Source organism: Octopus bimaculoides, chromosome 4, assembly GCF_046866305.1.
Source record: "Octopus bimaculoides isolate indiv1 chromosome 4, ASM4686630v1, whole genome shotgun sequence".
Classification (NCBI taxonomy): domain Eukaryota; kingdom Metazoa; phylum Mollusca; class Cephalopoda; order Octopoda; family Octopodidae; genus Octopus; species Octopus bimaculoides.
Window position 1 is genome coordinate 51,509,189 of NC_142931.1, and position 25,000 is coordinate 51,534,188.

The 25,000-nt window shown below is 36.7% G+C and overlaps 1 protein-coding gene across 2 annotated transcripts in view; it reads left to right on the plus strand.

Moving 5' to 3' along the window:
- Positions 1 to 25,000, plus strand: part of LOC106870191 (uncharacterized) — a 154,602-nt gene that overhangs the window by 90,112 nt on the left and 39,490 nt on the right. For both annotated transcript variants that reach the window (XM_089350698.1, XM_089350697.1), the window contains exon 2: positions 677 to 2,019. In XM_089350698.1, the coding sequence (XP_089206824.1) occupies positions 677 to 2,019 (1,343 nt within the window). The remainder of the gene's footprint in view (positions 1 to 676; positions 2,020 to 25,000) is intronic.

The following is a 25,000-nucleotide window of genomic DNA, read 5'->3' on the forward strand; positions in this document are numbered from 1 at the left end:
GGGTGCTGCTGTTGTTGTTGTTATTATTATTATCATTATTATTATTATTGTTGTTGTTGTTGTTATCATCATCATCATCATCATCATCATCATAATTTGACTGCCAATTTCCCGTTTTTATTAGTCAATCATCTGTACAAAAGAAATCCGTCAAACTAGAATAACAATATCTGAACCAGAAACCGTGAGATTCTTGATATCCAAAACGTAGTCTAATCACGTTTCCTTATCTTATGTGCATTTCTACAATGGTTGTAATATGTTATTAGTGAAATAATATCACACTCAGTTTTAATTAGTTTAATTCGTTAAATCTGTATTGGTAAAAGTCATTAGTAAATGTCTCATATCTCTTTACTTTAGTAACATAGACCATCATAGCCATCCGAATAGTCAGCGCTGTGGTGTATTTACCAAAGGATCGACAATTGTTATTTAACCTATTATTTTGTAATATGACCATAACAATGACATTTTATATTTTTTTTACTGTCCTTTACATGGGTGCCATGAGTGGCACATTTCAGTCATACGCATTTATACACATAACTCGTTGAAATAGCATGACTCATTATCGAACGGCAATTTTTAAAATTGAAAATGCCAATAAAAGTGACGTTAAAATCACCTGTTTGCCTGTCTGTATTTTATATACATAATTCTTTTCTATTTCTAGGTGAAGTCAATGGAGATGCCATGTTCTTCTTCAACCTATCAGCTATTAAAAAATCAGAAAAAGTTCTCCGAGCCGAAGTTCATTTGTACAAGAGAAAATCTCGCCCTTGGATGCCCAACGGATCAAAATTACAAATTCTATTACATGAAATTGGTCCGAACTACATTAGCAAGACAGGACGTGTGACTCTGCATCGTGCCAGCCATGGATGGCAATGGCGAGATGTTACCAATTCCGTTCTTAGTTGCCTCGCAACCTCCCGCAAATATCCTCATCTATTTGCAATAAACTTTCAAACGAAAAAGTCAGGGGGTAAAACACGTACAGTTGCACTCAAGAAATTTTCTATTCATCACTCTAGGCCCTTTCTTATTGTTTATTCTAACGAAACTGAAGTGGTCAAACTTGACCAGCTTGACAAATTGGCCGAGCGCCTTAAATTATTCTTACCGGGTCAGAACCGAGATAGAAGGCCTGCAAACCGTACTTCATTGGCAACCAAGTTAGTTCCGTCTACGTCTGGTTCGGATGACTTTTTACCGCCCTTGGATAGAAACAAAAACAGCACTCGACTTGTACATCATATCGCACACGGAATTGGTCCTAAAATGAGAATAGTACTTGACGAAATCGATCCCTTTCACTCGGTTGATATAGAGAAACTAAACGAAACTTCAGAAACGCGACACAAAACAAGTGTACCAGTGAAAAAGATTAAAGACAAGAAAGAGTTTCAACGCCGGAAATATGAACAAGATTTTATACCAAACCAAGAATTAGTCACAGCTTCACCGTCGTCCGAAATTATGGATAATACAACGATGGAACCCGAGTTAGAAAACACAACTTACAGTGAAACAGAGGAGATAGAAGCAGCATCATTAGCGTTTTCGGATGATTCTAGCATTTCGGTGGACTCCAGTCAGACAAACCGATCGAAACGGTCAGTATTGACTAATGAAATACCCCAAGAACCTGTCGACTACAGAACAGTTACGAAATATAACATGCTTAATATTAATCCCGGGGTATTACAGACACGCCAACGACCAAAGCAGAAGAAGATGTCTCGTCTCATTCCTTACCCAAAGGATTCACAGCATAAAAAGAAAAGGCGCAAAAGAAAAAGGATTCGACGAGAAAAAGCCCAACGACGCCGACTTCGCTTTCCGAAGAATTGGAAAAACACAGACAGAAAGAATTTCCACAAGGAAGATAATTTGTGTAAAAAACACAAATTGCACGTTAATCTGGATGATATTGGATGGAGAGATTGGATAATAAGTCCTCAATGGTTAAATGCGCATTACTGCGCAGGAAATTGCCCTTTCCCATTGGCAGAGGTGAGTTGTGATTCTCGTTTTTTTTTGTTTGTTGTTGTTGTTTTTTTTGGGGTTTTTTTTTGCTGTATTGTTTTCCCATTTCACAATACTCCTTGCTTGTTTTCGTTCGGATTACGTTCATGAAGAGTGCAGAACAAAGAGTTGGAAATAGTAAAAGTATCTCTTCCCAGCTCAGTATGAATGATAGCTAATGTATTCAGTTGTGGTTCACTTGGGAAAGGTCAAGCTATATTAATTAATAATACGATCTGGTGTTATATATTCTAACAACTTCTATGTTATAGCTTCACATTTTGTTTATATTGATATTAACGTATTACATTAGTGGAAGGCCAAAAACTATCACTAAGATGGTCCTATCATGATTTGAATTCAGTAAAGAGACATAAAATTTAAGGCAATGTACTGAGACAATTGTGCGAACAGAAATAATTATGAAGTGTATACATCGGAATAAGACCACGTGACTCACTTACTCACTGGGCCTGAGAACATTCTATGGAGAGTCGAAATCACAATAGTCCATTACGTGATCAAGTACTTACAGCCATGCTTGACGTGTGACTCTTCGCATTCAGTGTTATCTTGTTTTTAAAAAAACTCAAAAGGTTCTATTTTTCATTCAGAGTATGAGTGTGTACAAATGTACGCACACGTTCACACCCATGAATACAACACATAAATACGCACGCACACGCACACACACACACACACACACATACAAATATCCGGGCTATACATTTTCATATATACATATGGACTAGTGCTAACCTGCTACCTTTAAGATAATATTTTATTACTGACATTGGCTTTTATTCAGAGATTGTGTAGTGTATATTTTTAGTTGGAAGTAAGAGGGTGAATAGTGTAATACATCAATCCGAAAAAGTAAATGACAAAAGAAGGGTTTAGAAATACTGAGAGGATTCTGCGATGGCTGGAAAATTTTACGGTTGTTCTTGTTCAAACGAAACGCAAGGTCAACTGTGATACAGCGGACTGATGATGAAAGGTTTCCAGCTTAGGCCATAAGTTTTTTTATATGTTGTCTACGTTTGAATAATGTATGTGTGTGTGTGAATACACCCCCATAGATATATATATTGATGCATGTATGTATATATATATGACAAACTGGAAGAAAGTTTTATCAACCCTAAAATTGTGTAAATAATCAATAATTTCTGTCAAGATACCATAGGTTTCATACAATTATATCCACACGAAACGTATTGTACTGGACTATTGAATTCCGTTAAAAAATTACATTATTTTTATATGTGTGTTTTGTATGAAATGTACATAGAAAGCCTTTATTGAAGATGCTATGCAGTCTGTCCGAATGTGGAAACACAGCGAAGTACATTTTTACAATACCATATTAGGCAAAGCGAAGTCACTTTACTATCTGTCTGTCTGTTTGTCTGTCTGTCTATCTATTATCTTCTACTTGTCTTTGTCTTCTATTGACCACACACTCTGTTTATCTCGCTCTTCTAAGTCCTATCAATATATCACACTCGTTGTTTGTTTTCATCTTAGTATCTAATCTCCCCCTCTCTCTCTCTCTTTCCCTATCTCTCTCTTTCCCTATCTTTCTCTTTCTCTCTCTTTCTCTCTTTTCCTCTCTCTCTCGCTCTCTATTTCTATCCCTGTTATTTCCGTGTATCTCAGGATATTTATATCGTAAAGTGTATTGTCAATTTTGCTGTATAGAAAGACTTGTTTTAGTATAATGTCTTGTTTGGGCATGTCTACGCTCGTTCACTTAACCTCTAGCTTACTCTTTCACACATATGCTGTGCCCATCTTACTTTTTCACTCATCTAATTATCACACTTTTACAATCTTTTTGTCAGCATTAGCATTTCACTAATTTTCTCTATATCTATGTTACTTCATGCATCTCAAGACACTTGAGTGGTATGCATTGAGTGTGTATGCATGTTGTCAAAATTTACGCAAACGTGTATATAATATGTGTGTAGGTATCTGTATATGTTTGTATGTAATTATAAATATATATATATATATATATATATATATATATATATATATATATATATATATATATATATATATTAGAAGCGTCGTGAACTGGTATTTTAAAGAAAATGAAGTAAATCTCGAACGCAGAGTAGCTGTGAAAACTGCTTAGAAGATTAGATAAATACGCTTAGAAGACGGGGAAAAAACTGGCCGCCACAAAGAACCAAGTACTGTAGCTCTCAAATTCCGGCTGAGCACTCCTTACAATTAAGCTAAGCGCCCCATGGCAACAAATGCTTTCTGTTACAAGGTTAAATAATAGCTTCTATTATAAGGTTAAATGATAGCTGGACTGTAAGGGCATTTTTTTCACAGCTAAGCTGTTTTCACAGTTAGACTGCTTTCACAGCTAAGCTGTTTTTACAGTTTTTCTACGTTCGAATTCATATTTCATTTTCTGAAACATATGTAGGTCTCTATTAGTTCTCTGTAACTTAACGCAATAAAGAGTTCTCTGATGATGATCAGTTTTGGTTAAACATCCAAACGCTCTTGGAGTATCCAATGCATGGTTCTAGGCAATCGTAATTGTGACACTTAGGTAAGAACTAATAACATAAATATGTATTTATTGTAATTTCCCATATAGATGCATACCTACATACATACATGCATACCTACATACATACATACATACACACACGCGCATACACACATACATGCATGCATGCATACATACATACATACATACATACATACATACCAAGACGAATATCAAATGCCGTACGAGATAATTCTTGACTTACTGAAACCGATTTAACTACAAAACAAAAGTAAACACATTCCATGTGGTAATTGCAACCAATGAAAATTAGGATAGGAGATTATCTCAGGAACTTTTAGGATTCTCCGAAACTGACTTGCCATTAATGAAAAGGGATCTGTTCCATCTCAATTAATTTTTTCTAACTAAACAGTTTGAATCTTCGAATACTGATAGAATTTCACACGTAGAACACGGTTTACTCCGAACGTTTTTGACCAAATTTCGTATTTTAGAAGTTATTTCGTGTTAAGGTTGTCGTATTTGGGTAATTTCAACCAATCAACGACGTATATTCGGTAGAAGAAAGCTACTGCTGTTTGCGATAGTAATCGAAGAGGAACAACTTCCGGGTCATCTCTTCTGAATGTCACCACTCTGTTCTATTCGTATGCTGTGCGAAGACGATGTCACCTTTTATCCTTTCTTCCTTTCTAGTCAGCACCGTGCATTCCGTACTCTTTCCCTCTCTTCTACACTATCAACTAACAACCAGCGAGTGAACTTGTCACTGCCACTACAATTACTTTATTTTCCTGTGTATAAGCCGCTATTTGTTTTGTTTTACTTTCATGTTTTGATAATATTATTTTTTTTTTATCTAATAAAGACTTTTATATTGACGAAATGTGTTTGTTGTTGCTTATACTAAGATAAAATCATGACAATAACAATACATCTCCTAGTTGTAAAATAAGGCATTTTGAAACTACATATACGGTGGTGCACCAGCATGACCGCAGCCACTTGGCTGAAACACATAAATAAATAAATAAATACGTCAACAAAAAAAAAAGCTAGCTGCGGACTCGTGGTGACACTTAGTAGAGATGACCCGGAAACAGTAGTAGCTTTCTTCAACCGAATACACGTCGTTGATTAGTTGAAATTACACAAACACGACAACTTTAACACGAAATAACTTCTAAAATACGAAATTTGGTCAAAAACGTTCAGAGTTTACCGTGTTCTACGTGCGAAATTCTACCAGTATTCGAAGTTTCAAACTGTTTAGTTAAAATGAATTGATTTTAGAAACCTGTGATTGAGATGAATAGATTCCATGAAATGAGAATCTAATTGTATAACAAATGAGGACAGGTGTAAACACGTTTTTGCTTCAGTAGCTGACATTTGAACAGCTTTTGGCTTACATTGATACTTAGATATATGTAGAAAGAGTAGAAAACATTTATGGTCAAGAACAATGAGCATAATTTAAAGGAAAATAAGCTGAGTGATATAAATTTTTCAACTAACGAGGTGTGTGTGTGTGCACGCGCAGTCGGCTAAGTATCCATAAGTCAGCAAAATAGGCACACGTTTTGTCAATTATAGTAATCTAAATGTGTGTGTGTGTGTGTGTGTGTGTGTGTGTGTGTGTGTGTGTGTGTGTGTGTGCGCGCGTGCGTGAGCATAATTATAAGTATATACACACACATTCAAGGTCATATATGCAAATCAACAACCTATAAAACCTGTCAAGAACGAACTTTGATCGGTGTTTTAATAAATTTCAAGAAGTGAAAATAACGAAGTCTTGCGTTCTTTGACAATGAATTCGGTCTTATAGGATACCAGGACCCTTATGATTTGACGGGCAACATTTTTTTATGTAGTGTTTTTGGTACCGAAATACTTTCAAACTTCGTATACTTGTATATTTTGTGGTATAGAACAGATAAAAACTTTTGTATCGAAGTTATTTCACGTTAAAAATTGTCTTATTTCGATAATTTCAACTAATCACTGACGTCTATTCAGTTGAATATTGTTTGTGCTGTGACGGTGTATATGGTATTAATCCCCGTTAGTTCTGACATTTCCGATTAACTAGACTGTTCGTAAACAAAGGGGAAAAAGCCATCAAAATACTTGAATTATTAATGCACCTCCACCAAGTGCTTCATTTCCTAGAAATAGCAGCCAAATCTTCTTCAAATCAAACTCTAGTTTAGGGTTAGGGTTTTAGAGTTAGGGTTAGGGTTAGGGTTATGAGTGAGGTTATGGCAAAAATATACACGCACAGATACGCACAGCGTAATTTATTATATAAACAATATATGCGTATAAATTACGATTAAACCGGATGAAATATGTCACAGGGAATAACATTTTTATGACCGGCCAGCACTGACTGTATTCAGCTGAATAGACGTCAGTGATTGGTTGAAATTACAGAAATACGACAACTTTAACATGAAATAACTTGCGATGTACAATTTTTTGTTAAGAAGGCTAAGAGAAAAAGTTGTTTTGTATGACACATTCTACCAGTGTCCCAAGTTTGAAAGTGTTTCGTTAAGAAAACAAGTGTTGCCCGTCAAATCACAAAGATCCGGATACCAGAATCCTCTATGTAAGAAATGTGGTTGCAGTTTGGAATAGGGGCCCTTTTAGGAATATACTGCATTAGATTATATAATGATATTTTTCCTCACTTAATTTGTTGGTTGATTTTTGCTGCTTTGTCTAGCAAGTGAAATGTCCACGTAAAGGCCAAACTAGTTGAAACAGAGGGTACGGGATGTTGCTGTGAAGAGAATATAAAATTGACAAAATGAATGACTCGGTGGATGAAGACGGAGGTGAATGGTGGTGGTAGCGGTGGTGGTGGTGGTGCTGCTGCTGCTTTTAGTGGTGGTTATAGTAGTGGTAGTGGTGTTTGTATGGGGCGGGGTAGATGTGGAGATAGAGTGGAAGGAAGAAGGTTGTAAGATAAGCAAACGTCAAGAAAAGTGTTTAAGGACAGTGGTTGTGATGGTGGTCTTGTGAAGAAACTGTTGAGTGGTAGGAGGGATGGGGGAGATAGTGGAGGGTCTTTGAGTTTTGAGATTGACAAATAAGAAAGATAATATAGATCTAACAAAGTAACAACAGAACAAACAAACAAAAATAAACAGCGAAAGTAGAAGAAAAACAACAGCAGCAATAAATAATAATAATAATAATAATAATAATGGTGATGATAGTAGAAACAATAAGCAGCAGCATAAAAACAACAATAGCAACAAAAACAACTGCAGCAATAACTACGACCATAATCACCATAGATGAAGTTTACGACGGCGCGACTTTGGCGCCTGTCGATCCACTTCTGTCCTTCCCCCATCCTCTCTCGCTCATTCCCTTTCTATTTCTCCCCACTCTCTCTCTCCTTTTCTCTCTTTCTCTGTCTTTTAAAGATTTGCTTAGAAGCTAGAAAATTATCATAAGCCACCGACAAGAAAGAGATCATTACTTGGGCTGGTTTACCGAAAAAGCTAGTTAGTGTAGAAAATGCGAAAAGGTGAGATAAGGAAGGAAAAGAGGAAGTAAGGATGAAAGAGAGAGTTGCCATTTGGGACTGGCAAGATAGTGAACTTTGACCTAAATAATACCTACCCACCCGTAATATTATCACCAAAACCACCAGCATCAAATCATTGTAGCGGCTTCCATGTGGTTGCTTTTATGTTACAAATAATAATCAAATCTTCCTCAAATTAAACCCTAACTTTCTTAACAAGGAAAGACTCCTTAGTTGATGTGGGTTCTAGGCCAGAAGTAACCAATCTTTTTATGGGGTAGGAGCGCTAAGCAGTGATGTGTATAAATACAGTGAGATGAAAATTTTAAAATGTTGCTGGAGCACTTGCGTGGAACACTAAAAGAAAGTATGGTTTAAAGTAAATGTTAACATTTTCATTATAAAGTAAGCTTGAAAACAACAAAGGAATTTGGACTGACCAGAAAATTCAATATAGACTGTTGGAGTCAAATTTATAAAATTCGGTTTGATTGGAACTTTTAAGTCTGACAGCTGCTCATTTCATCAGTTGAGTAGATGGTGCTTGTGATGTAAGTATTTAAACTATACGGTAGTCTTCCGAGGTCGACTTTGCCTTTTATCATTCCGGAGTCGATAAAGTTGTGCACTGAGGTTGATAAAATTAATTAGTCCGTCCACCCCAAATTTCAAGCCTTGTGCCTGTAATAGAAAGGATTATTAGCTAAGTCGGCGAGCTGGCAGAACATTTAGAGCGTCGAACAAAATGCTTTTGAGGTCGATAAAATAAGTAGCATTCAAGCATTGGGGTCGATGTAATCGACCATCCTCTTCACCCAAATTTTAGCATTATGCCTACGGTAGAAAGGATTATAAAGCAAGCTCGAAAATAACAACAGAACTTGTACTGCGACGAGATTCAATACACATTGTAGAGTCAAATTTATAAGATTTGTTTTGACTGAAACGATTCTGTGACAGTTTGGTGTGAATGTTACTGAAAGACTACTATTTAGACTGGTTGAATAAAGTATCAAGCGAAACTTAGCGTCCTGGAGAAAACAAATTTTATGATATATTTTAGGAAAAAATGTTAGTTTCAAATTTTGGCACAAGGCCAGTAATTTCAGGGGAGGGGGTAAGTTGAACAGATGGATCCCAGTGTTCAACTAGTAATTATTTTATCGACTCCGAAATATGACAGGTAAAGTCAACCTCGGTGGAATTTGAACTACAGAACGTAAAGATGGATGAAATGCTAAGCATTTTGCCCGGCGCGCTTCTAATTCTGTCAACTCGCCGCTTTATTTTAGGAAATTATTTCTGAAAATTTTAGCTTACTTTGTTTCATCAACAACAATCATTGCAGTAAAATTATGAATAACACATTTTTTCAAACTTCAACGCATTAATATAGATTTTTTTCTAAAGCTTTATATTATATTTTTTAAACTTGCAGCGTTCTTAGATATCCCTTATGATTCACCATTGCATCGTGGGGCACTGTTGGAGAATCATACTATCAGATGCTCTGAAAGAAAAAAAGATATAATAATCAAGGTTAAAATGCTCAAAGATTAGAATGCTCAATCAAAATTGATCAGAGGTAGAAAGCAGTTGCAAATCAAAATGTATTTGATTGCAATAAAGCCGTCATTTTGTTCAATTAAATGATTAAAAAAATAAATTGTGCATTCATTTAGTTATTATAAGTAGAATCGCTGCCTGTGTATATAGATTGATATATCTAATTATTTATTTATCTTTGCATACAATCCCTCTGTCTATACTTCTCTCTATCTCGCTTACATTATATTTCTGTCACTATGTCAGACTATCTATTCATCAGTTATCTCTAAATCTAGCAAACCAACTAAAGACAGTCCACTAGCACAACATTAGCTTTGATGAGTAAAACAAACAAAAGAATCAAAGAACAATCACCAATATTGCAAAACTCCTGTAGTCAACGTTTGGGTTTGCGCTTAACAATAAATATATATTTATAGCCAGTGATTGGTTTACAACGTCAGCGGTTAAAATTTTAAATGGATCTTATACAAGGCATAAGAATACACCTAAGACAAAAGTAAATTAACACACTATCAGTATGTTAATATTCTCTGCCTTTAAGGCAGCGAGCTGGCAGAATCGTTAGCACGCAGGGTGAAATGCTTAGCGGCATTTCGTTCGTCTTTACATTCTGAGTTCAAATACCGCCGAGGTCGACTTCCGCTTTCATCCTTTCAAGGTCGATAAAATAAGTACCAATTGAACACTGATGTCGATATAATTGAATTACACCCTCCTCCTGAAATTACTGTCCTTATGCCAAACTTTGAAATCAATTTTATCTGTTTTTTGCAAACAGAAATCCAACATCAACATATTATGTCGTAATCAAACAGAGGAATCCAACATCGATTTGAGAATAATATATATATTTTTTTATAATTAGATAACGCGACTTCGTATATTAGGTCCTCTTTTAAGAATCAAGAAACGAAAGTGGAATCATGGCCTTTACTTCACATTATTTAAATAGGCATGATGTGGGATACTAGTAGTTGTAACATTGGTTTCAAATTTTGGCACAAGGTCAGTACGGAGCAGAGGGTAAGTCGATTACATCGAACCCCCCCCCCCCCCAGTGTTCAGCTGGTACTTATTTTGTCAACCCCAAAAGGATGAAAGACAAAGTCGACCTCGGTAGAATTTCGACTCAGCACATTTAGACGGACGAAATGACGCTGATCATTTTGTCCGGCGTGCTAATCATTCTGCCAGCTCGCCGCCATTACTAGTAGTTGTAATATAAAATAACAGGATATCCAGTTATATATTATTTCGGAGGTGTACTTGCCAAGCAAGTGATTGGATTTGAAACCGTGTGTTGAAGCTAAAATAATTATGGCGTGGAGGGCAGATAAAAGACATGCACAACTTAAATATTCATTATGTGGTGTCGAAATTTTTGAGGCACCAACTGCGACCTGTTTAATAATGCTGGTCCACTGCGTCTTGTTTGAGACGAGGATGTTGGACAGCATATAGAACATTAGGCCACAAATAATATATACATATTGTATTGTAGTTTTGTGTTCCGACTGATTTGGTATATCGCAAGTTTCTTTCTACACCACAGTATATATAAACAGTAAGATTCACATACGATGCTTTTTGCCGCTTCTTGTGGTGTAACGTGTGAGAGAGAGAAAGAAAGAGAGAGACAGACAGACAGACAGAGGGAGAGATGGAGAGAAGAAGAGAGAGAGAGAGAGAGAAATAACGGTAACCACAAGCTTATATAATTTGTTTCTATGTACCTTTCATCTTTGTGAGTGTTTGAGACTTTGCATTCGATGTTCCAAGACATTACATTAAGTAGCTCTGTAATATAATGTGATAACTGGATCCTCGATTCTCCGATGTAGTTAAGCACCTAATTGCACTTGAAGCATCCACTGCGGAGTTCCAAACTATCACAATGGTGAAACATACCTAGGAATAAATGATATAAACTTGTGCTTACCGTAGTTTCTCCTATATTAGGTCTGTATACACTAACTAGTAAATACTACTAGATATAGTAGTAAATTAACCACTATAACAGACGCAGACTGGACGATGATGGGCCACGTGAAGCACTAAATTTATCAGTAGCAGTTGCACATCTGTTCTATTTGTACGCAAGACACACTACACTACACACACTCACACACACATATACAGTATGTATATAATCTACTCGAGAGACACTAGAAAATTTAAATTGATTTACATAATGAAGTAAATATGTAGCTTTACCAGACAGTTTTGTGGAAAACTTTAGTAATTTAAATTAACAACCATGTGATGTTAAAGTAACTATAGCGACACAGACTTCGTATTTATATGGGAAAAGTTGTCTTAGGTAAAGCAGTTACTAGAGAGCTCAGTAACCGTAGAAATATCAGATTTAGAGTGAAGTGTCTCCTCTATTTAGCTGTACTCACAGCATTATGTTATTGTTCTAAATCCGAGTTCTTTTTTTATTGAGCTCTTTGCAGATCGCTTCTCCCAAAAGAAATATCTTTACTATAACTGCGAAATATCCATATAATTACTGTAATAGGTCAGATACTATTTCTAGAGTTTATTTGAAATTCTATTTTTAATGTTGATTTTGATGATTCGACAGCCTTGTAAAGACTTTCGATTGTATTTGAATTGTGTCTTCAGTTGTTTCTGTACACTAGTAGTTTCTTCACTACAGTATATATATTGTGGAGAAACAGTAAAATCCTCTCAAATGTCTTCGAATGTTGGTTCACTGATAAGATATCACCTATCGATATGTTTTTACGGGCGTCTGACTGGGCGTCTGCAATAATGTTCGGAGAATATATGAAATATATTTTATCAATATATAGCTTTTATTATTATTTTCATTGAGTTCTCTGTTTATTGCTTTTCGCAAAAGAAATATTTTCGTTCGAAAAACATAATGATATTTATTCACATATCTGTGTGTGTATATATATTTTTTAAATCTTGCCCAAGGTGCCACGCAGTCGGACTGGACCCGGAACCATGTGGTTGGGAAACAAGCTTCTTACCGCACAGTCATGCCTACATACATACATACATACATTAAATGTTTGTGTCTTATTTTCTCTCTGGTTTTTCTTGTCTTTCTTTGGCCACCTCACCAAACGCAGACGTCTGCTTCGTCTTAAATCTTTTAAATCGTTGCTGGATATCAAATGATATACAACGATAAAAGTAATAATAACAATAATAATTATAAGTTTCGCTTTTGTTTACTTTAAAACAAATTTATACCTACTCGCCCCCCATTAAAAGCAAATACAGAAAAACGGAGATATACCGAATTATAATTTTTTTAAAAAGATCTTAGAATAAGATAAATAAATATACAAGCATTATATGAATGAAAATAAATAAGGAATAAATGGCAATTGGTTACCCCACCACCTCATCTCGTCGCCGACTTCCACATCTGAAATAATTATATGCCATTATTTGTACGCGACAAAATGTCTCCCATCAAATATTGGTGTGGTGGCATCGACACTAGATGGGACTTAGTGAAGTATGGAGAGAGAGAGAGTGAGAGTGCAGAAGAGAATGTTGGAGAAAGAAGAGGGCGAGGAGGATAAAGGTGAAGAAGAAGGAAATAGAGGACATAAAATAGGTGGATACTGAAGTGAATATATTGACGAATAATGATAATAATATAAATAATAATAATAAGAAGAAGAAGAAAAAGAAGAAATTGGTAGGAAACGATAGAGAGAAGAAGTTAGGAAGATAGAAAAGAAAATAAAGAAGACGTTGAAGAAGCCAAACATGAACGGACCACAAAACAGAAATAAAGAAAAATGTGAACGAGAATAATAAACAATGTATTATGAAGCAAATAACAAGTGCAACATTTTTCCTTCTAAAGATGTCGGTCTCCTTCAAGAAATCTATTTCAGTTCAGACACTACTGTTGGTATTCTATAAGGCATATCATTGGCTATTATCATAGTATTGGACACATACACTGGGGTGTATGTACTACTACTACTACTACTACTACTACTACTATTACTTACAAAAAATACCTTAGAATCCATTACGAAAACCGTTTTATTGATTGGAAAATCTTGATGCACCAACATGCAACAACCACTTAATATTGGTTTCAAATTTTGACACAAGGCCAGCAGTTTTGAAGTAAAGTCGATTACTTCGACCCCAGGGCTCAGCTGGTACTTATTTTATTAGCCTCGAAAGGATTAAAGGCAAAGTCGACCTCAGCGGAATTTAGACTCAGAACGTAAGGACGGACGAAACGCCTTTAAGCATTTTTACCCGGTGTGCTAACGATTCTGCTGGCTCGCCGCCTTACCTGCAACCATATATTAACGTTCTGTTCACACCCTCTTTCTCTTTTTTCTGTTTCTATTCGAACAATTTTATTCTACACAAGCACGTTTGTTCTTTTCTCCTTTACCCCTACAAAAGAATCTATCCTGTACAAAATACGTTTTCGTATTACTTCTTCCACCAAACTGAAATTATGCTGGTTCTATGGAGGCCACTTGTACTCAGCCATTTGGACTATTGCCCTCAGCTATGGTCATCCTACAGTGTCAAATTAATAGCAGAACTTGAGGCGGTGTTAAACCAGGAAAATTGCATCAATAGAACAGATGAGCTACTGGAAGAAACTGAAAGAGCAATGACTCTATTGTCTGGAGCGAAGACGGGAGAGGTATGCAATGATATATAAATGGAAGATCCTGGAGGGGCTGACACCAAACTTTGGTATTGATAGCTATATCAACCCCCGAACTGGACATCACTGCACTGTTCCAAAGTTCCCAGCTATCCCGTTTAGAGTGAGAACCATGTACTGCAATAGCTTGGGATTCAAGGGCCCACAGCTATTAAATGCCTTGCCAAATTATCAGAGCGATCTTCATGGGGTGCTTGGTTTCAAGAAACAACTTGACCTCCTACTTTCCAAGGTCGCAAATGAACCTGTATCACGGCAAGAAACTCAAAAGAGGGTAGCAGTGTCGAACTCACTTCTTTAACAAAAGCCAATAGCATAAGATTGGCTATTGAAAAGTAATTACACTAGCGGTGCTCCAGCATAGCCACAGCCTTCGGGCTGAAATGTGTAAAAGAATAGAAGCTTGCCTTCCAACCACATGGTTCCGAGTTCAATCCCACTGCGTAGCACCCTAGGCAAGTGTCTTCTACTATAGCTTTGAGCTGACCAAAGCCTTTTGAGTGGATCTGGTAGATGGAAACTGAAGGAAGCTCGTCGTGTATATATGTATATGCATGTGTGTGTGTTTGTATCTGTGTCTTTGTGTTTGCCCCTCCATCATCGCTTGACAACCGGTGTTGGTGTGCTTACTTTCCCTTAACTTAGCGGTTCGGTAAAGAGACCGATAGAATAAGAATAAGTACTAGGACTTTAAAAATAAGTCCTGGGGTCGAATTGCTCGACAAAAACACTTCTAGGTAGTGTCCCAGCATGACCGCAGTCAAATGACTGAAACGAATTAAAGAATAAAGGAATATATATATATATAATCTCAATTGCTTGTAGCGACACCGCAATTCTTTATGAAACCATAATATGCTACTAAGTATACAAAGAGCTTTTAAGTCAATACCGTGTCCTACCTGTGTTAGCTCAAGTAAGACACAATTTTGACTTCTAAATCTTTAATATACTTCGCAGTATTAATATACTGGTTGCATAATGAAATACGGTGTACCTACAAGAAGTTAATACGTCTGTATTCCAGCAGTTGCCAGGAATGCGTTAAATATGTATAATGGGTATATCCAATCGTGTTACACCGCTAAATATAGTGGCTACTTGAGCAATGGGTTCAAGAATGGTTAATGGGTTGGATGCAGTGTCGAAGATGGAACAATAACTCCTGAAATATGCATATACACCCATTAACTATTTTTCCAACGTCGATCGCATTGTTTACATAAAAATATTCGTATACGAGATGTCGAAACTTTCAGTGCTGGCTCTAATTTTTGTAGAAAATCTTAGAGATAACTTCACAAAGTGATATATATATATATATGTATATATATATATATATATGTTAATTCTCTAAATGAAGTATTAACAGTAACTGCACGATAAAGTGTAGTATATTGCCACTTAAGTGTGGCAGACCCCTAGGGGTGGATGTTACTGTTGCTTTTAGCCCCAGGAGGACATCTCCTCCAGCTGGCTTATCGACACACGACTGTGTCCTGTTTGCCAAGGGAGTTATCCCTCTCACCACGGCCAGCAGCACGAACGTATCCGGATTTCAGGGTTATTTCCCTTCGTCGGCGTTCGACAGCCGATGACCTTGGAGAGAGAGAAAAACCTGGCAAATCTTATATCTTCTTTTCCAGTGGCATTCTTCACTGATATTGAAAAGGTGAAAACAAGCAATGTTAATTCTCTAAATGAAGTATTAACAGTAACTGCACGATAAAGTGTAGTATATTGCCACTTAAGTGTGGCTGACCCCTAGGGGTGGATGTTACTGTTGCTTTTAGCCCCAGGAGGACATCTCCTCCAGCTGGCTTATCGACACACGACTGTGTCCTGTTTGCCAAGGGAGTTATCCCTCTCACCACGGCCAGCAGCACGAACGTATCCGGATTTCAGGGTTATTTCCCTTCGTCGGCGTTCGACAGCCGATGACCTTGGTGAGAGAGAAAAACCTGGCAAATCTTATATCTTCTTTTCCAGTGGCATTCTTCACTGATATTGAAAAGGTGAAAACAAGCAATGTTAATTCTCTAAATGAAGTATTAACAGTAACTGCACGATAAAGTGTAGTATATTGCCACTTAAGTGTGGCTGACCCCTAGGGGTGGATGTTACTGTTGCTTTTAGCCCCAGGAGATATAAGATTTGCCAGGTTTTTCTCTCTCACCAAGGTCATCGGCTGTCGAACGCCGACGAAGGGAAATAACCCTGAAATCCGGATACGTTCGTGCTGCTGGCCGTGGTGAGAGGGATAACTCCCTTGGCAAACAGGACACAGTCGTGTGTCGATAAGCCAGCTGGAGGAGATGTCCTCCTGGGGCTAAAAGCAACAGTAACATCCACCCCTAGGGGTCAGCCACACTTAAGTGGCAATATACTACACTTTATCGTGTAGTTACTGTTAATACTTCATTTAGAGAATTAACATTGCTTGTTTTCACCTTTTCAATATCAGTGAAGAATGCCACTGGAAAAGAAGATATAAGATTTGCCAGGTTTTTCTCTCTCACCAAGGTCATCGGCTGTCGAACGCCGACGAAGGGAAATAACCCTGAAATCCGGATACGTTCGTGCTGCTGGCCGTGGTGAGAGGGATAACTCCCTTGGCAAACAGGACACAGTCGTGTGTCGATAAGCCAGCTGGAGGAGATGTCCTCCTGGGGCTAAAAGCAACAGTAACATCCACCCCTAGGGGTCAGCCACACTTAAGTGGCAATATACTACACTTTATATATATATATATATATATATATATATATATATATATATATATAAACAAATAGTAAATGAGTATATGCATATATACGTACAGGTATGTGCATACCGACATCCACCTGTATGTATAGGTGCATATCTGGGTACAGGACATTGCAAACAAAACGAGGACGAGAAAACACACAAGCCACATAGAGAACATTCTACTTCATCAGCTACCCCCGTTTTAACAGCGGCGAGAGGGTGCGTTATTTTTCTTTGTACATGTGCGTGTAAGTGCGCACATAAGAATAGTGGTGTCAGTGAGACTTTGAAGTTTTGGCTTGCTAGCTTACGGTGAATAGTCAGATGAAGGATAAGCATGCCGAAACTATGAGGACGCTGCCAACGCTCTTGTATAGATATATTGATGAGAGACAAACATATCAAGCACGCACTCACACACACACATATAGAAAGCTTGACAGACAGACAGATAGATAGATACCTAAATACAAGCACAAGTATACGTAATAACGCAAGCGCACTAGAAAACCTGCCAAAAGACAGGGCCACATGTTCCTGCAAAAACACATACTACAAAAACCAAGTAACTAAAGAAAAATATTTTCGCACATATAGTCACAAACTACAATTACACAAACATAAGTATAGAGAACACACACACACACACACACACACACACACACACACACACACACATATATATATACACACACACACACACATTCAAACTCACTTAGAATCTTAGAACAAATAGACGTGTTGGCACACCAAGATATTTGTCTCCAAGATACCAATTTCTGACACACTTGACCCCTCTGTATCTCTTCATTCCCACACATTCATAACAAGATGGGTTCACCAGCACCGAATGTTTTGTGTGCCTTATAAAGTCCTTGTATGTGTGCATGCGTGCAAGAATATATATGTGTGTGTATGTGTGAGAGTATTTATGTACGTGCTTGTGTGAATCTACACGGCTAAGATTACATACACTCACGCTCACACACACACACACACACATACACGCACTCATATATATGTTAAAACTTATCCCTCCTGTGTTGTCTTTTTTTGTTTTTATTCATTCCATCTGATATATATATATATATATATATATATATATATATATATATATATATATATATATATATATATACACACACACACATATATACATACATACATGCATTTATACATACACAAACACACACACACATATATATATATATATATATATATATATATATATATATATATATATATATATATATATATACCACGTACATATATATAACATACACATCTGTGTGTGTGTGTGTGTTTGTTCTCTACAGTACATACAGCATCCTGTACGCAGCGAACTTCCCCCTACGCGACTTCGGGGTCGTTCATCCATTAAAAACAGGTCCATTTCTCTGTCCCACGCTCACCCATGTCTCCACCCTTCCTTCACACACTTCGCCCACCAATGAGTGTACCTCAAACCAATATGTTTTCTTGCTTTCTTAACTAGCGTATCTTTCGGTATAAGCCCACCTACCACCCATCTCGAGGACGCATGCACATACAAATATACAAGCAGCCGGTGCTAGGCATTTTTCTAACACTACCTTACACTTTTAAACCACTCTTCTACCTCATTAATCTATCTATCTATCTATCTATCTATCTATCTATCTATCTATCTATGTATCTATCTATCTATCTATCTATCTATCTATCTATCTATCTATCTATCTATCTATCTATCTATCTATCTGTTTGTCTGACTTTCTCTCCAACTATCTACCTACTTATGTATATCTTTTTCTATCTACCCACCTATCTAGTTTTTCGGCTACCTGACTATAAAGAATGTACAAATTCTCGATTATTTAAAAATGACTCTCTTCCTCGTTTGTGTAACAAATTAAGCGCACGCGCGCGTGTTTTCGTGTGTGCGAGCATGCTTGCATGTGCGTACGTGATGCGTGTGTGTATGTGTGTGTGTGTTTGAAAAAGATGTGACGGGTAAGAGGGAGAAAAGGCTCAGTCGAATGAAACATTGAACTAACTGTACGACTTACAAAATGTCATCCCCATCCAGTGCATCTTAAAACAAGCCAACCTGGTGTATCTCCCTACGTATTTGTTGAGAGGTGTTCGGTCGTAGCACTGTAAATTAGCATAGGTGTCAAATGGTCGAATAAGAGCTATCTGCTGATGGATCATAACCAATTTTCCTCTATTTCTTTTCTTATGTTTTTTTTGGGGGGTTTTTTTTTGCGCAGAGGTTGTGCATAGAAATTTGCCCGTGCACACATTTTATCTTCCTTTGAAAATTATATTCTCATTTATGTAAGTAACCATCGTCAGTTTTCAAAAGAAATTCGGTTTTATCTTGAATACAATTTTGAAGAACCAAAGACATAGAAATCCTTTGGCCGAGTACCCATTCTCAATCCTCTTTTACTCTTTTACTTGTTTCAGTCATTTGACTGCGGCCATGCTGGAGCACCGCCTTTAGTCGAGCAAATCGACCCCGGGACTTATTCTTTGTAAGCCTAGTACTTATTCTATCGGTCTCTTTTGCCGAACCGCTAATTGACGGGGACATAAACACACAAGCATCGGTTGTCAAGCAATGCTAGAGGGGACAAACACAGACACACAAACACACACATACACACTCATATATATATATATATATATATATATATATATATATATATATATATATATATATATACATATATACGACGGGCTTCTTTCAGTTCCCGTCTACCAAATCCACTCACAAGGCTTTGGTCGGCCCGAGGCTATAGTAGAAGACACTTGCCCAAGATGCCACGCAGTGGGACTGAACCCGGAACCATGTGGTTGGTAAGCAAGCTACTTACCACACAGCCACTCCTGCGCCTATAGAGGCAACTACAAAAAGCTTTGTTAGCATCTCACCGTGGATGTATGTTGTTGTTGGCACTCCGTCGCTTACGACGTCAAGGGTCCCAGTTGATCCGATCAACGGAACAGCCTGCTCGTGAAATTAACGTGCAAGTGGCTGAGCACTCCACAGACACGTGTACTTTTAACGTAGTTCTCGGGGATATTCAGCGTGACACAGTGTGACAAGACTGGCCCTTTGAATTACAGGCACAACAGAAACAGGAAGTAAGAGTGAGAGAAAGTTGTGGTGGAAGTGTACAGCAGGGTTCGTCACTATCCCCTGCCGGAGCCTCGTGGAACTTTAGGTGTTTTCGCTCAATAAACACTCACAACGCCCGGTCTGGGAATCGAAACCGCGATCCTATGACCGCGAGTCCGCTGCCCTAATCACTGGGCCATTGCGCCTCCACACCGTGGATCTATAGAACCTATAAAACATTCAAACATTTCAAACCAATAAATTAGCATTACACATAATATAAGTAATTTCATTTGTACCATACTAAACTGAATTTCTGGCGCCTGTAACCCATTATTCATATTTTACTTACGCACACCATTTCCTTATGACCTATATGACTTATTGTGTAACATCTTTAACCCAATTTACACTTAGTGCCCTTTGCACTAATACATAAATTTCTCATTTCTTTTTCCTTTGCCCTTCACTTTTTAACCTACATAAAACTAAAGCCCTACTTGTAATAATTTTATATATAATTCTCTTATATTTTCCGTTTTTCCATCTAAATTACAATTTACTGTTTACATTGTAGATTTCTTGCAACCACTTAGAATTTTTCTATGCATTTTTCCTAGAAGCTTTATCTCCCGTCTTCGACTACTCCACATTCCTGGAGTTCTGATCATAACACTCTGTGTGACAGTTAGACCAACCATTTTGCATTTGTTGAAGTTTGCTTGGCAAATATATATATATATATGTATATATATATATATATATATATACGTACATATATATATGTACATTTGCCACACACACACACACACACACACACACACACACACACATATATATATATATATATATATATATATATATATATATATATATATATGCGTACATATATATATATCAGGTCATCTCATAAGTTCTGTCCGAATTTTGAATAAAGAAAACAAGTGATTAAATGCTATATTTAATTGAAATTTAATCACCAATGTACTTTCCCTGATTATCTATGACTTTCTTCCATCTATTTACAAGTGTTTTAATCCCATCAATGTAAAACTCTTTTGGTTTCAAAGCGAAGAACTCTGAAATGTCAGTTTCGACCTCCTCCGAAACAAATGGTAGTCTGAAGGAGCAAGGTCGAGAGAATAAGGTGAATGATGAATTCTTTCCCAACCAAGCTCTTCGATCTTCTGTGATGTGATCTTTGCAGTGTGGGGTCGCGCATTGTCCTGATGAACCATCACTCCTTTTCGATTCACTAAAGCGGGTCTTTTTTTCTTCAAAGCTTGATTCAAACGCTCTTATTGCTGACAGTAGACTTGAGCATTGATTGTTGCATTAGGTGGTAACAATTCAAAGTGAATTACTCCTTTGCAATCCCACCAGATAGAGAGAGGAAGCTTTTTTTTATATGAAGTGGAATTGACTATAGTCTATCCATCACTGCAACTGGTCAATTATATTTGAACCACGGGCAAAAGTTAAAACAGTTTCAGGGGATATGTATATAAAGAAGAAAACGAACCAGTAAATAAAGGGTGCAAGGGTGCGGGGGGAAAAGACTATGATATAAGTGCTAGAAGGCCGCTTATGACCTTCTGCAACTTTTCAACATAAATAAGAATTAAATAAATTTATAAATACTGTCAGTGAACTAGTACAACTAGTACAGGAGGTGCATACAAATAGAATAACCTACTAAAAATAATGCTGATTTTTACACACTAGATAGCCATTAAAATTCCAAGTGATGGTAATAATCGACAAACAAGTAAATGTGTACATGTACCTAAGGAAATTTCACCCTATGGGTGCACGAAAGGGCAAAAGCACAAAATCACAAACATTTAAGCGATTAAAATTTAAAATCAAATCACATGCTAATTACTACCATGGTAACAATCTCCATGTTCCAGCACAGTTTACGAAATAACATTTAATATGTATTACATTATCCTAAAAGTTAGATTGTTCATATCAATAAATTTATTCATTATATTAACCCTTCCGTAGGTGCAGCCATACTGGGTCTACCAACGAATTACACTTTCAATCATACATAGTAAATCCAAGTGTACTAATATCTCCTGGGAAGTTAGCTACTGCAGTGTCCAAGTACAGACGTATACAATCTAGAGTGGGGAAAAGTAACATTGAGTTCATTAAATTAAATTCTACAGTGGGTAGGACTATTAGGGTCTATTTTAAGTAGAGCTGGACAAATATGCTGGTAGAAAATTAAGTCCAGATTACAAGTGCCAACAAGCACATCCATGGTATAAAAGGTACAAGAAAATAAAATAAAATATATAAAATAACATTTAAATTAAAAATTAAGATTAATTACCGGGGGTCATAACATTGGGGTTTAAATAACTATGTCCTCTGTGTTCTCAATTAAGTTCGTGATTGAAATATCTGGCATTTGTAAAGGGGTTGGTGGGTTATATTAAGAAGAAATGGCTTAATAAGTATAAGACGTAGGTAGTTGTTATGGGTGAGGAGTGGGATCTAAACTCAGAATTTGGGTTAAAGGATAGGGGTATTATTATAAAACACCTGCAAGGGCCCTGGTATTACTACTAGCAAAACTAGCTTTAATTAAGGAGTATATATGTGACCTTCAAGTTAATATCAAGGGCTACTATTTCTATGGTGAGGGGTCCTTGGTACGATTTTGGGGTGGCATAAGGGTTTCTAGTGTTATTTATATTTAGCGAAGGTAAGCCTCTCCTTGTGCAGGCAAGCTAGGCTTCTCTCTTCTCTTAAATTCAATAGTGGGTGTTGTGCGGCTAGAATGAAAAAAAATTCATTGATGCAAAGATAACATTTCCTATTTTTTACATTGTACGAAGGTGCAGAGGCGAGGATCTCCCATTCTAATGTGAAGCTAATATCACTATCTTTGAGTTCCCAGATATGCTTACTTAATTCAGTCGAGTTAATTCTATTTCTATTTCTGAAAGAGTGTTGATGTACGGCTAGTCGACGTTTCATTTCATTTTGGGTAGCTCCTAAGTAACTCCTTTTATTAAACTGTGTTGTGACTGTGCATTGGTAAATTACGTCCTTAATTCTACAAGTATTTCCGAGGGCACAATTCTCCCTATTCCTACAGTCACATAGATTGTGCTGTGGTGAGAAATTGCTTTCTAGTGGGGTACAGCTAGTTCTATTGAAATTGTTAGGGCTGTTATGGCTCTGAGTGTTCCCTTTACTAAGATTGGGTAGGGTTTATTGTTTTTATTCTTACTATTACCGCCGTCGTTATTATTGTTGCTTTTATTTAAATAGAAAACGTCTAGATTTTTTTTTATTCAGGGAAGATATGATGCTCGCTAAGTTATGCGTAAGACTATAACCTATCCTTATTATTCTACTATTTATAAGTTTCGAATACCTGTTATTCTTATCAAAGTGCTCATTTATAATGTTAAATATTTGCTTAACTAAATCGGTCTTTATTTGCATCGCAAATGGGAGTATGATCCAGACCATGTCTCCCAATTTACCAGTAGTCTTATCAAGCAACACATGTTTATAATTGCTAGGGTATTGCATACGATGTATATGTATATTTTCATTAGTTCTATTATCAAGGCTCTGCGCATTTATACCGCCATTAGTGGTGCTAGGACTAGGTTTACGCTGGTAGTATTTCGAGTTGCTACTATGGTCTTTATTACTGCTGTCTTCATGGTTAGTGGGTTTATTAGCATCATTCGTCCTTCGTCCAGTTCTCCTCGTTATTCCACCTGTTGTATTTTTGTTATTTTTGTACTTACTCATATTGTTACTAAATCCTATCCTATTAATATCGTGAGCTATAGTTTTGTGTGCTTTATTACATCGCTTAGGTGTATGGCCATGTACTGTATTGTTGCGGTTAATATAGTCGTTACTATTTCTGTTCATTGCAGGCTCGTGCGGGATATATTTGATTCTACGTCTATAGCCTGCATCTTTAATTGCCTTATCGTACTTACCTTTATGACTAATATATATATATATATATATATATATATATATATATAATGTGTGTATATATATATATATATAGAGAGAGAGAGAGATAGGTGTGTGTGTGTGTGTGTGTGTGTGTATGGATGTGCATGATTATTTATGTATATGTGTATATAATTGATGTGAATCTGCATGTTTGTGTTTGTATGTACGGCGTTTTTTCTTGTCATTTTTTTTTGTGCCACTTTTGAACTGCATTCAAAGAGTTAGCACACGCACTTCAAGACATTCTTCTCTTCCCAAATTGCATTTATACTTTCAGTTTTCTGTTACCCTTTCTCCTAGGCTTCGTTTATCTCTCTTTTTCTGTCTTTATTTCTCTCACCCCACTTTCTCTCTTCTTATCGGCGAATTTCTTTTCTGCCATTTTAACTTCAAGCTTCCTCTATAATATCCTTAGCCATATCTTTTATATTATATTTAATGATCACCCACCAAGGATCCTGTCCCTGAGAGAACAGTGGTTCTGTTTTGCTTTCTGCACCAATGAACTCCGGTTAACGCCTACGTTTTGCATTGTTTTATGTAGGCCTGTAAGATAATGGTTAACACACACACAAACTTACACGCGTGTTTGTGTGTGTGTTAACCATTATCTTACATATGTATGTATATATATATATATATATATATATATATATATATATATATATATATATATATATATATATATATATATACACAATCTTTTATGCATTTAGATGTTGCAGTCGAATGAATGAAACACGTACAAGAATA